This window comes from Tiliqua scincoides, chromosome 1, assembly GCF_035046505.1.
Source record: "Tiliqua scincoides isolate rTilSci1 chromosome 1, rTilSci1.hap2, whole genome shotgun sequence".
Taxonomy (NCBI): domain Eukaryota; kingdom Metazoa; phylum Chordata; class Lepidosauria; order Squamata; family Scincidae; genus Tiliqua; species Tiliqua scincoides.
Genome location: NC_089821.1, coordinates 204,411,763 through 204,424,666, shown reverse-complemented (window position 1 = coordinate 204,424,666; position 12,904 = coordinate 204,411,763). Strand labels below are relative to the sequence as shown.

The 12,904-nt window shown below is 44.6% G+C and overlaps 1 protein-coding gene across 7 annotated transcripts in view; it reads left to right on the top strand.

Annotated features, from left to right (window-relative positions):
• Positions 1-381: 381 nt before the first annotated feature.
• The window catches only part of PTPRK (protein tyrosine phosphatase receptor type K), a 466,239-nt gene continuing 453,716 nt past the window's right edge, over positions 382-12,904 (top strand). For all 7 annotated transcript variants that reach the window (XM_066614422.1, XM_066614429.1, XM_066614387.1 and 4 more), the window contains exon 1: positions 382-742. In XM_066614422.1, coding sequence (XP_066470519.1) covers positions 640-742 — 103 coding nt within the window. In that variant the 5' untranslated portion in view covers positions 382-639. The remainder of the gene's footprint in view (positions 743-12,904) is intronic.

Genomic DNA, 12,904 nt, shown 5'->3' with positions numbered 1-12,904 from the left:
CTTCCTTGAGAGTAAGCCCCATTGAACACAATGGGACTTACTTCTGAGTAGATAAGCTGTAAAACGTGAGCGAGCAGACACCCTCCCTCCAAGCCCTACACCTTCCCGACAAACACCCTCTAAAGCTGCCCTGCGCTGCTAGTAGCTTGGCCACAGTGGAGGCAGGCAGGCAGGCGTTGCAAGCGAGAGCTGCCCTCCTCCGCCGGACTGCCTCGCCGCGCTCGAGCAGCAGGAGGCGCTGGCGGGCACGGCTCTGCCCGGCTGTGGGCTCCCGGCCGAAATGAGTGCCTCATTCCCTCTGTCGGAGCGCTGAGAACCGGAGGGCTCCGGCGCGCGCTCTCGGCTCCTCCTCCCTTCCCCGCTCGCCGAAAGCAAAGTAACTCTGGAGGAGTGAGAGCGCCAGCCAACGCCGCGTCCGGGAGCTGGAGCGCCTGGCTCGGGATAGCAGCACCTGGCAGGGCGGGCAGCCACCGCGGACGGAGAGAAGGGAACTGTTGCTGCCGCCGCCGCCGCCCTGCTCCTGCTCGCTCCCTCTCTCCAGGCAACAGGAGGATCCGGACTGGCCGGGAAGGCGAGCTTCCCTCGCGGCTCCGGCAGAGAGCCTGCCGAGGCTGCCTGCAAAAGTTCCCCAAACTCGCGATGGCTCCGGCGGTGGGAGCGCTCGGCTGGCTGGCGCTGCTCGCCTCCTTCGTCGCCCCCACAGCTGCCCTCCTCGGAGCAGCCCGAGGCCAGTTCTCCGCAGGTAAGCGCCGGCGGCTTCCCCGCTCCTGCCGGGGAGGGGGGGCAGCCTCGGGGAACACCCCCACTTCAGGGGCGCGCACACACACACGATCGGGCACCTTGTGGACTCCAGCGGCGGGGGCTCCGGAACTCCCCAGCCGGGGGGGAAGGGCAGGTTGCGAAGCCAAGGGGGCTTGCTTGGGCTTGCTCCCCCCACCCGGGGTGGGGAACCTGGCTTCGGGCTTGCAAAGGAGGAGAGCGCAGGTCGGGTGCTGCGCGGAGAAGTGCAACTGTTCGGGCTTGGAAATGTCCCCAGGCTCGGAGCACTGATCGTTCAACCCTAGAACCCTGAGACGCCGTGGGCCACTGTGGGGGCTCGCGACTTCGAGCGCGGAGAGGGCGGTGGAACGTTCGCAGCCCCCCGCCCGCTCCTCTCTAATCCCGGGAAACTCCCCCTGGAGTAGAGGGGAGCCCTTCTTTGTGCAAAGCCGCTCGCACCTGGGAGGTGGGGCGAGGTGGCGATCCACATAGGTGGCCTTGCCCTCCCTCCTGGTCAGTTTCCCAGGGGGTTGTTTGCACAGCCTGAACAGTGCACAGTTCTCCCCCCCCCCTCGTTAATGCACACTCGGTACTCCCGGTAGCAATTTTGTGGCAGGATCGAACCTCTTCGGGGCTGCTTATGGGACGATAACGGAACTCCGAGCAGCCACGTTGAAAGGACTGCTTTTAAGTTTCTTCCAAACTCGAGTTGGTGGCTACTTTTCTCCCGAAGGTGGAAGGAATCTTGTGGGTCGATCCCAGCTACTCAGAGCCCAATCCTAGGCATGTCTGTTCAGAAGTAAGCCCCATTGTAGTCAATGGGGCTTACTCCCAGGAAAGTGGATAGGATTGTAGACTCAGACCTCTGAATGGGATGGGAGGGAGAGAAGATAGGGGTGGATTGCAACAGACCTGCCCTTCCCCCACTCAGTTTTGGAGTCCTTTGGCCTTCGGAGTGGAGAGGGAGGGCGAGCAGTGGCGAAAGAGTTAACGCACTGGATTGTGCTGTGGGTTTCCGAAAGCAAACAAGCTGCGCCCAGGAGCAGCGAGAGGCCAGTGCTTCCTTTCTTCTGTTTACTTTGCGCGCTGGCCTGACTTTTGGCAGCGGGGCTGCAGATCGCAGAGGCAGAGACTCTACCTGGCGGAATCGCAGGGCGGAGCTGCCGCCGGACATGGAGAACTTTCTGTGTGTGTGCCTCTTCATCCCTGGCGAGCTCCTGCTTGGGTTTCTGTTCTTGTCAAAGTGGTGATTAAGCACCCAGGGAAGTCATCAGAACGTGTTTTTTTTTGCAGGGCTGGGAAAAAAAAGCCAGTTGACAGCAACCCAGAGAAATGCAGCAAGGCCCAACAAACCTGCTTGCCCAGTTCAAGGGGACGCGCGCGCGTCTCAGGCGAGGTGCTGGCTTTGCACCGTGGAGCTGAGGGCTGGCTCTGTTGTCTTAAGTCTGCCCACCCCTGCTGGAGGAGCTACCCAAGGTTGCTCCTTGAGAACTAATCTGGGCATCTGTCTGGGACCCTGCTGTTTAGAGGGTGATCTGAGGTTGACTGTGCTGGGGGTGCAGGATCTGCTGAGCAGATGGAACTCCACACAGCCTCTCCTGATTGCCTTGTTTCTGGGGGGCTGTAGTCCCTCAAGTGTCTGGGAAGGGGAGGCATTCCTTTCAAAGGGCAATAGCCTTTGCCTTCTCAGTCTGTTTTCAGTCTATTTGAGCTGCACAGTCCTTTTCAACTTGGCAACGCTTCCTGTTTAATGTATTTGAAGTTTGAGTTGGAGCACTGTGAGGATCAGAAGTACTGTAGTCCATGATGTTTCATTTGGATCTAGAGGGATGTATTTAGTAAGTGTAAATAGAAGGTATAGACATTTCCATACTCAGGTCATATTCTCATTAGAGCTAATTTCCTTACTAAGCAAAAGATGCAAACCTCCCCCCCCTTCTTTTGTGTCATCTCATTTTTTGTTGTAAGAAAGGAGGGAAAAAGAGAGTTGACAGCTGTATTCCCAATCTGTTACATCTTATTTACATCCTGTACAGTACTGGCTGGTATATAACTTGCATTAAGCTAGAGCACCTTATCTTGTATCACATTCCAGAAAACTGGAGTTTGGTTGCAGCACTGTGTGATACCTGATGCTGTCAAAGCTGTTGTCTTTATATATGGCCCTTGCCCCAAACAGCTGCTTGTGCTGGTTTATAGTGCTGTTATCCCTGCCCTGTTATCCAGGAAATAAGTTATAACTGTATGTTATGCTTCCACAGCACTGCATGACTTAGAGTGTGAGTAATCTCCAAGGGTTACAACAGTATCCTGGAATTTTACTTAGAGCCAAAGAGAGACAGCATTCTTAGTAGGTGATTCACAGCCCAATCCTATGCATGTCTACTCAGAAGTAAGTCCCATTAGAGTCAATGGGGCTTACTCCCAGGAAAGTGTGGTTAGGATTGGCCTGTCACAGACCACCTGCAGTTGCTGCCAGGATTAAATAACCCCAAGTGGTGTGTGAGTTGTCCTGTTTAAAATAGATTATCTCTTCTGTGAGTTGGAACTGTATGTGGTCCTAATAATTGCCATATTGTCCTAATAGCTAACCCTGCACTTGGCTTCAGATATGGGGTAATTGCATCACAGTGTTTTCTAATGCTTGAATGCTTACAAGTATGTATCTGAAGTTGAAAAGACCACTTTTTAACATTGGACACAAATTCCAATAATTTAGAATTTTGTGTTTCCTGAGTCTGGCATATTTCACATGGGGTTTCCGTACAGTAGTGCAGTGAGCCTCTGATTTTGTTGTGAAGTCTCTTGAGCTAGTTTGAATTCTGTTCTGTTGGTTGGCACTGAAGGGCTTAAATGTTGTAATGGAATAATGGAAATGTTTTGATACAGCAAATTTATTCAGAGAGAGTTTTACCTTTTCAGATCAATAAAGATTGCCTGGAACAAAAGTAACATTAGCAATGAATACTTCGCTTATCAATGTAACACTGAACTTTCTTTCTCTTTCTCTGTGCCTGTTTGTAAAACATCAGATCACTTACATTTGCCAACCAAGTTATTATATCATAATTGGTTTCTGTCCCTTTTACTGATTATATAAAGTTCATTGCAATTCCTGTCTAGTGTTTTGTATTGGTTCTAAGATTCCATGTAAATGTTGACTGTCTTGATAGTCATTTAATTAGCATTTTAATGATTTAAATGATTTGACTAGCTGTGATTTCAGCACTTCACTGGTGTGCATCACCAGCACATTAATTGACATATTACTGTAATTTTTACTTCAGTGTAGGGAGATACAAGTGAGATAAATTGTACTGATTTTTGTAAAAATGAAAATTATGATTATGCAGTGATTATGCAGTGTTGTGTACTAACATCTGGCTGGAATATAGTCTACTTGTCTATTTGAAAATGGCCTTTTTCCAAGTTGTGTTCTGATGTCTTTACTCTTTTCCCCTTGTGTCTGCATTAAAACACTTTAGGAAGAGGGGATTAAGTGGTGGTGGAGGTGGAAGCTAAATAAAGACTTGGAGTGAGGGGGAGGAAGAGAAATGAGAATGCAAAGATTGTGTGGGAGAGTGATAGAGAAATAGATAGCAAAAGGGGAAGGCCAGATGGACATGAATTTTTATATGTATTTTCTAATTCCTTCCTTCAGAGCAGAAAAATTGATAGCTTAACTGCACAGTCCTGAGCATGTCTACATGAAAGTATGTGTGTTTAGGATTTTGGCTTTAATATGGTGACAACATCACACTTTAGTGTGAGGATACAGGTTCAAGCAGCTTGTGCACAGATCTTGGCTTTTGTGGAGGGGTGAGTATCTCTCACTTAATCCTGCTGTCTTCTGTCTTCTCTCCTTCTCTCTCCAACTTTTTACACAATGATGAAGGTCATCTGACCCTTGAAAGTATGCTATGTGTGGATTTCATTTTCTCAATAGTATACTAGAGTATGTGTGTACGCCTAGGTTATGTGGGAGTCAGAGGGTCAATGGAAAGTAATATGTACTTTCTTTTTATTACTGGAAGTGAAAGGTGACCACTTCTCCTTCTAAACATGTTACACTTTTTTATTACATTGGACCATAACCCTTCAGAGAGGGGAACTCTCCAGGGGCTATTTGCAGCATATTTCAAAATTGGAGACAGTGGAGGAAATATCCATACAAGTCCCTAAATGTTCCAGTCAGGTCTATATCAGTGTTATCAAAGTCAATAAAAGTCCAGTCATTGTCCTTCATAGTCTTGATTTTTATGTGAAGGTGCAAGTTATTCTTGTTGTCTGACTTTCTGATGATAGCTGTGCTGTATCTAGAATTAAAGTTTTGTGAAATTGGTTACAATAGAAGAGAGCTTGTAAAATACTTAAAAAAAACAAAACCATGTTACGTTATAACAGCACTATCTTTGCTATACCAACAGTGAGTAATAAAGCAGGTTTTGCAGCCAAGACTATTATATGATGTTTCTCTAGTCAAAGCATTCTAAAGTTAACTAGATACTAATGGGCTTGTGGAATGAACAACTATATCTCAAAACAAATGTGTGGTTTTGAAATGTTTTTATGATCCAAAGACTACAAGTTGAAACTATATGAATCCATTTGATAAGCTCAAAGTCCTACTTTCAACATTGGTGCAGGCTTCTGAAGCAAAAGAGAATGGGAAAGTTAGTTGTCAGAAATTCAAGCTTTTGCAAGCTGATTTCAGGGAGTGAGTTTACAAAGTTTCTAATCTGGATGGTCCACCTGAGTGGTGTTTTTTTGAATGATGAGATCTGCTGTATAGCTCAGTTGAAGGGGCAGGGCTTATTAACATGATCCCAGGTCATGACCCTGTTAACTCTCTTTATTCTCAATTTGGTATCTGATTTAAGGGCCATTTCACACAATTGGTGGAGATAAACTGGGTAACTGCTGTCCTCAGATTAGTTTGTCTCAGTTGAGTGGTCCTGCATTCAGCTGATTGCTGCTTCATAGCACAGCTGTCATAGGTGCATCAGACAACGGAGCCAAAATATGATGGTTGTAATCATATGTGGGGGAAATGATCCTGGAAGTTTTCCCCAAGATCCATGTTTTTGGAGGACTGAATGTGAGAGTACTAGATAGTAAAAATAGGTGTTGCAATCCAAGCCACAAGGTAGTTAATGTTCTAGGCAGAACATTGTCTTTCTAAAACCTGTGTTTCTGATTAATAAAACTTGAGATGCTTATACATTCTGCTTAATATGTTCACACTGGGATTATGAATTAACCTTGCCAGCATTGATAGCAACAGAATGAAATAGTCCAGTCTTGTGGTTTTTCACTTGACCAGTCAACCAAATGAAACAGAATTCAGGCACTTGTGCTCATTTGCTTTTAAAGTCAAGAGTCCTCTTAAGCCATGCTACTTGAAGAATCAAATACTTCACTGAATTACTACTTAGCTGTGCATCACAATTAAATTCTACCAACTCTGTAAGAATATTAAGTGACTTTGTCCCTATCAGAAGCTGTTAGAAGACACTTTAATTGGGGTCAGGCTTGTTCCTTTTTTCCTCATGATCTTATTTGCCAATTATTTGTCCTGAATACCAACAGATAGCTTTATTATCACTTTAGAGATCAGATAACACACATACTGTATGTACTGAAAGATACAGTGTGTAATGAAATTACATGCCACCATGTTCTTATATAACAGAATCCAATTTTCTTGTACATAAGGTAGGCCCTTTACTGCAGCTGTAACTTTTGTAATATTCAAAAGGGTCACATGGCATTCAATGCTGTCAATTAAAAATACAAGATTTGCTTAAAAATTTTCTAACATTTTTAGCAAATTCTTTGTAACTGGTAACAGCCAGAAGCATTTAAAGGAGTACAGGAAGCTATTGTACACTGTTGGTCCATTTAAGCTGTTGCCTGTGTGAGTAACAGCTCCTAGGTTTCAGATGGTGATCTTTCCTAGCCCTACCTGGAGATGCAAGGGACTGGTACCAGGGACCTTATGTACCTTAACTGACTTTCTGCTGCCTTAGCCTGTCCAATGAATGTTTAAGAACTCTTCAGAAACGACCTCAAAGCACACTTTTGTGTTTGCATTTCGTGTTATCAGTACCATATTAATCTAGCTCCCAAATGTAATGTTCGCAATTTCAAAGTAGTAGCTTAAGTGTCTACATTTGAAAGGGAAGCATTTTGCTAATTGGATAGTAATTCTACTCCTTGCCAACTGGCACATATAGTGAAGAGTGGGTTGTACCTGCGAGTCCTGACAAATGCAACTGTAATGAATGTTGGTACCATTATGTAAACCTCTAGGACCTAAGTAAAAAATTAAAACACTGGTTTCCAAATGAGAGGGAAGAATGCCTTCAGTGAGGGCCGGCTGGTTGATGTAGCTGCCGGAAGCATCAGTGGTAGCCACTGAAGGGGGGGGGGGTCTAAAGGGGCAGTGTACTTGGGATGCCTATCACCCTGAGTCTACCATTACCTCCATCTGTCAGTCAAAGAATGATCCTATGTGTGCTGGAGTGAGCTGGTCATTCCTCTACTTACTGGGCTGCTCTTGTGTTGCCTTGAAATCTGAAAGTACTAGATCATAATTTGTGAACCTCTGGGTTTCAAAGCAGCATGCAAGGAGCCAGGTATGTAAAATGTTTTCTGAAAAACTCAGGGAGCTGGACCTGAGCCTGCATCAAGCCACTCTGCCTTCAACTGTAACTTATCAGTTTTCATTATCTTTAATTTACCAAGGAAAGTTTAACAAAGAACTGCTATCAAAGCATAATTCTGTATGATCTTAAGCTATTTGTTCAATATATTTCACATGAAGAAGTCTTAATGTAATATTAATGAGCCATGTACACATCCCTATTTTATTGGTAAAACTGTTACAAGAGAACACCATTTCATCTTATGTTATCAATATCCTCACCAATTTCAGAATTGGTCGTTCATGTTATGTAGTGGTTTGGGAGTTGGACTCTGACCTAGAATTCCCAGGTTCAAATCTCTGGAGCTTACTGGGTGTCCTTGGCCCATTTACTATCTCATCTACCTCACAGCGTTGTTGTAAGGACAGAGGGGGAGGAGAACCATGAACACCACCCTGAAGGGAGGAAGGGTGGTATAAAAATGTGAATAATGAAATGTTGGAACAAAGTCATCTGGTTTCCTGCTCCCCATTGCCTTTTGTTAATGTGCATTACAAGTGATAAGGTGTCTTGCTTAAGCAAACGCTGTAAGCAAAAAGGCTTATAGCCAGATGAGCAGGCAAGTAACCTGCAGCCTAGAAGGGAGATTAAAAGTAAACGTTCACTTCCTGCTTCCTGTTCGCTTTGAGTCTCCTAAGCTGCAGGCTACTTGCCTACTCAGCTGGCTATAACATTTTTGCAAGTAAGACATCTTTGTAATCCACACAAAGAAGGTAATGGGATGGGGAGATAGAATCCCCTTTATCTGTGGTTTCCAGTATCCATGGGAGAGCCAGGATACTGGATGATGCCTGTACTAAGATGCCTTGGATGGCTATTTAGAATAATTTAAGTAAGGGATTATTTAAATCTAATATGGAGGCTGTAGGCTGCCAGCTTTTGTCATACTGGACAGTATTCGACATTGAAGAAATTGAGGGCAAATCTTCAGCTGGAGCATGTTTTTAAGTTTGCATGTTATTGTCTAAATTAAAACAAAATCGAAATGATTCCTATAGAGCTCACTTGCAAATAAGGCTTTGCCTTATTTGGTGTAGCCTTCTGATTGGGTTGTAGGCCTTCTTTGCAGGCCCATTGTCCACCTAGTCAACAGTCAACATTGTGCAGATGTCAGTGACCTGTTACCACACCTGCAGATCTTATAAAATTTTCCTTGACATTTTAAAGGGCAGTGCAGACCTGTGGAAGGTGCAGGTTGGTAAACTCTGTTCTCTTCTTCCCTGTCTGCTTTGTAATGGATCTGTATCAGTGGCCACATGGCATTGGTGCATCTAGTCAAAACAACTGCAGATGTAGACTTTGCTGAATTTAGCCTATTTTTGTTTGCCTTTGTGCAGCATTTGTGCAGTATTTTTAAACTGTTAAGGAGCTGCTCAGACCAAGACAAAATTGTGACTCAGCCATGGATTTTGCTATGGAAACGGTCACTGAAGTACATTTGCTCAGCAGTGTAAATGACTCTTTCCCTAATTGGACGGTACTTAACCTCATTAGGAAAAATATACACCTTGGAGTGTGTTTGGAAACTTCAGAGAAAACAGTGCTTTTTGTGTGTTATCAATATTCTCTAACCCAGCTTTGCAAATAAGTGCAAAGCTGAGGAGCCAACAAAAAATATCTGCCCATATTTGCCACTTGTGGTACAGTGATGGCTGAAAGAAAGGCAGCCAAAAGCTTTCAGTTTACAAAAGCCTTTTCCTTTTCTGAACATCTAAAAAAATACTCTCGATAGGAAGCCAGGAGTGGCTATTTACAAGTTTCCCCCCCAAAATCTGAGCCCTTGAGCAGTACTGGTTACAAGGTCAGATCCAGCATCAACTGCGCAGTTGTGCTTTGCATAATGGAGGGCTGTAATAGCCTTTATGTGGCAAGCTAGGCAGGCTTCTGTTCCAGTACAGAAAGGGGACATGTAGTTTCTAAGATACTTTTTTAAACCTGGAAGGGAGGTTCATGAAAGGGATAGCTTCCTTGTTCTTTAAAGAATTACTCTACTGCCAACATACACTTAAAACAATTATTTAATGTGCAGCACAATTCTGTCTTGCTCTGGAACAGGCAGGCCATGAGGCCTGCGCTGTGTTGAACGCAAGGTTGGGGCCTGAAGGGGCTCAGCCGGAGTCAAGAGGAAATTCTTCCCCTTACACTTGGGTAAGCCACCACAGCCCAAATGGGTCTCCACAGATTTGTGCCACCTCCGGAGGTGGCATAAGTCAGAGGAGAGTGGAGTGACTTGCAGCTGCTCTGTGCTGCTCGGGAAATGGGGTTCGGATCTGGCATATCAGCCGGGTTCCAGCCCCGCCTCCTGCTCTGTGCCCACCCCAGAACCGCCCTCCACCCGCCCTTCCCCTGCTCCTGGAATGCCTCCCATCCAACTCCCCCCCACTTCTTCCCTGCACACCCCAGACCCCTGTGTTGGCCAAACTTGGTCCACGCAACCCTCCCTTCGCAAGTTGGCGCAGAGGCTGGATGCGGCCGGCGTGTGTCCCTTTGCCGGCCCAGCCAACTCTTGAGGAGGCGCAAACATACTTTATGGCACATTTGTGACCCTCCTGGGCCAGTGCAAGTCCCTTGCACAGTTAGGATTGTGCCCTTAGTTATATAGATTAGCACCTTCAGTGTAAAGCTGCTGCTTTTGACTTTTCCCTATTTTCTAAAAGCAGACATCAGAATTTATGTATAGAACCCTGAGAAATTAAAATGCTCAAATGCAAAAGAAAGAATTGGCAGGATCTAAAGAACATGATTCCTCCCTCCATTCCTCTTGCATTGCATCAAATTCTATTCTACACTGTTCTAGTATCACTTTTTCGGGCAGAAGAGAATGGGGCTTTAGTGGGGTAGAAAGGTTCTAGTCTGTGTATGATGTTCCACGTAGACTCTTTTTGGTCCCAGCACATGGGGTTGGAGGGTTAATATAGATTACTTGTAAGATATATATTTTAATATGCTGGAAATGTGGAATGTTGGTTGTGAGCTGCACCTATTTACATGGTTTAGACTCACTGAAGTCAGTATGTTTTAACAGGTATAACTGGTTACAAGATGATAGACATACACACACACACCCAAATCAATGAAAGCATTCACTTTAGCAGGATATCTTGCTCTTTGTAGTTATGATTTAGCCATGTTTTCAGTCTGCCTGAAGATACAGATACAGAGTTTCTGTGCAACTTGAACATTTGCACATTCTTATATATGAACTCTTTGATATCTTTACAGATATCTATACAGAATTATGATATCTTCCCATTGTAGTTTGCACTACTGACATCTTTTGTCCTTTTTTCAAAGCGTCTCATAGGCAACAGCTTTAACCAAAAGGCACTTAACAGTTTTCATTTAGTTTCTGAATCCAAACAGAGAGAAAATGCTAATTTGGGTCATGATTCTGAAAAATTAAGTAGAACAGAATCACACATCTTATGTTGGGTTTCATCTTGAGAATCTTGGCACTTCAAACAGGGTAATGGACTGTGTCTCTGTTTTACCCATGTTGCTTTTGGTTTTTGATAGTTAATAGATAGATTCCAGAAGGTGCCCTTTTATAATAAGTAATTCTTATATAAAGTCACTGTTTAATTGTGATACAGAGCTAGTCTGCTTAGTATTGCAAACAAATAGTGTGGGCAATAGAAATATTTTAATGTATAAACAAGCTAAATACACAGGCTTCTTAAGATGCTTTATTAAATGTGCATCATAGATCTTTTCCCACTGTGACTTGTCCGTAAAAGCACATAAGCAATTGCTGTCTATATCTCTGGCTATTGAAAATGAGCAGGGTGTGTGCACGTGCTTTCACAAATGCTTAGCACGTGTGAACTATCCCCTATCCACAGTTTTGTTAACACAATGAGGGTGACTGAAGGAAGAATGGATTTTTCCTGCATAGATTATGTGGGTGAAATTCTCACCTATGTTAATGATTGGAAATACAGAACCAGAAACTCTTTACATATTACATTTTCTTGGTGTTCACTTAAAAATATAATGTGTGACTGATAACAGGAGTTTCAAAATACTAATCCTATAGATACACTAACCAAGGAGCTGGGATTAACTGCATCCCTACAATACTTTGTATTATATCCTTTATGGCAAACCTAGGTTAGCTGCTGTGATATGTATAAAATAACACCCCTCTCCTCCCTTCCCCAGCAGCATTCTGATTTGTCAGCAAAAGAGAAGGCCCATCTGAGCAGCTTTCAGATTAAACTGCATTTATAGCCCAGTCCTACCTAAACCCGCATGTGGTGATGCAGTGGTGCTGGTGCAGTTTTCACTGTATGCCTTGGGGGGAGGGGGGAAGGGGGAGGTTGGCTGCTGGAGTTCTCCCCAGGGTTTGTCTCCTTGTCCTGTGGTAAGCCCTAGCAGCATGATGGTTCAACTTGGACCTGTGCCAGTGATATTGCTGGTGGAAGTCTGCATTGATCCTTGCAGATGGATCAGGCCCAGGAAAGGGTTTGGATAAGGGATGCACTGGCACCATCAATCCCATCCCCTCTAGGAATCTGATCTTCCCTCCCTGCTCTGTTCTACCCGCCCCTGCAATGAACTCACCTGCTCTGGCCAGCATCCTGGCAACTGCCAGCACATGGGGGGAAGGCTCTGGTCTTCCTGCTGATGCGCCTGGGCCTTGCACTATCACAAAGCTCTTTATGGCACTTTAGTGACAGTGTGCGCCAGCAGAATGCGCGTTCCGCTGGCGCATGTTCTCAACAGGTTTGGTTTGTTTTTCAGGGAGCACCATGGAAGAGGCATTCATCCTTTAGCTTGAAACAGAGTATCTGATATCTTAGGTCCTTTATAAGAGAAGGTAGGTGCTTCCTGAAAAGAATAAGATTTTCTAAGCTTGTAGCCCAAATTTATGCCAAATTCACAATTTTCCTTCTCTGCTGCTTCTGTTTATCCAATATCCAATCTGAGTTCTTAGGTTAGGCTGCAAACAAAGTGACTGGTGTCATTCCTGATAAATATTGCCTAAGAAGTTGGATTGAGCAATCCGTCTTTAATATGGTATTTGGAAGCTGAGAGGGAACACAGATGGAAGCACTCTTGTCCATCCTGCCAACACACACAATGCAACCTTAAGTTGACAATGATGTGCTTTGAAACCTTCAGACTGTGTTTACATCCTGAAGTTTACAGGCTACAGGATGATCCTGCAGATGTGAAAGAGCGCCACTCGGAATTATTAATTGCGTTTGCAGACCTTTGGATACACAGTGAAGTAACTGGATAGATGGGTGTGTGTAATAATAGTATCCAGATGCTACCTATAAACATCTCATCCTTGACATGCTTTAGTTTGGAAGTATAAGCAACAAGTGCTTGCTCCATGTTGCAAAAGTCTGTGGTTTTGTAGGATGCAACACAGAGCAGACTTGGGACCCAATCCTATCCAACTTTCCAGCACTGGTGCAGCTGCAGTGCAG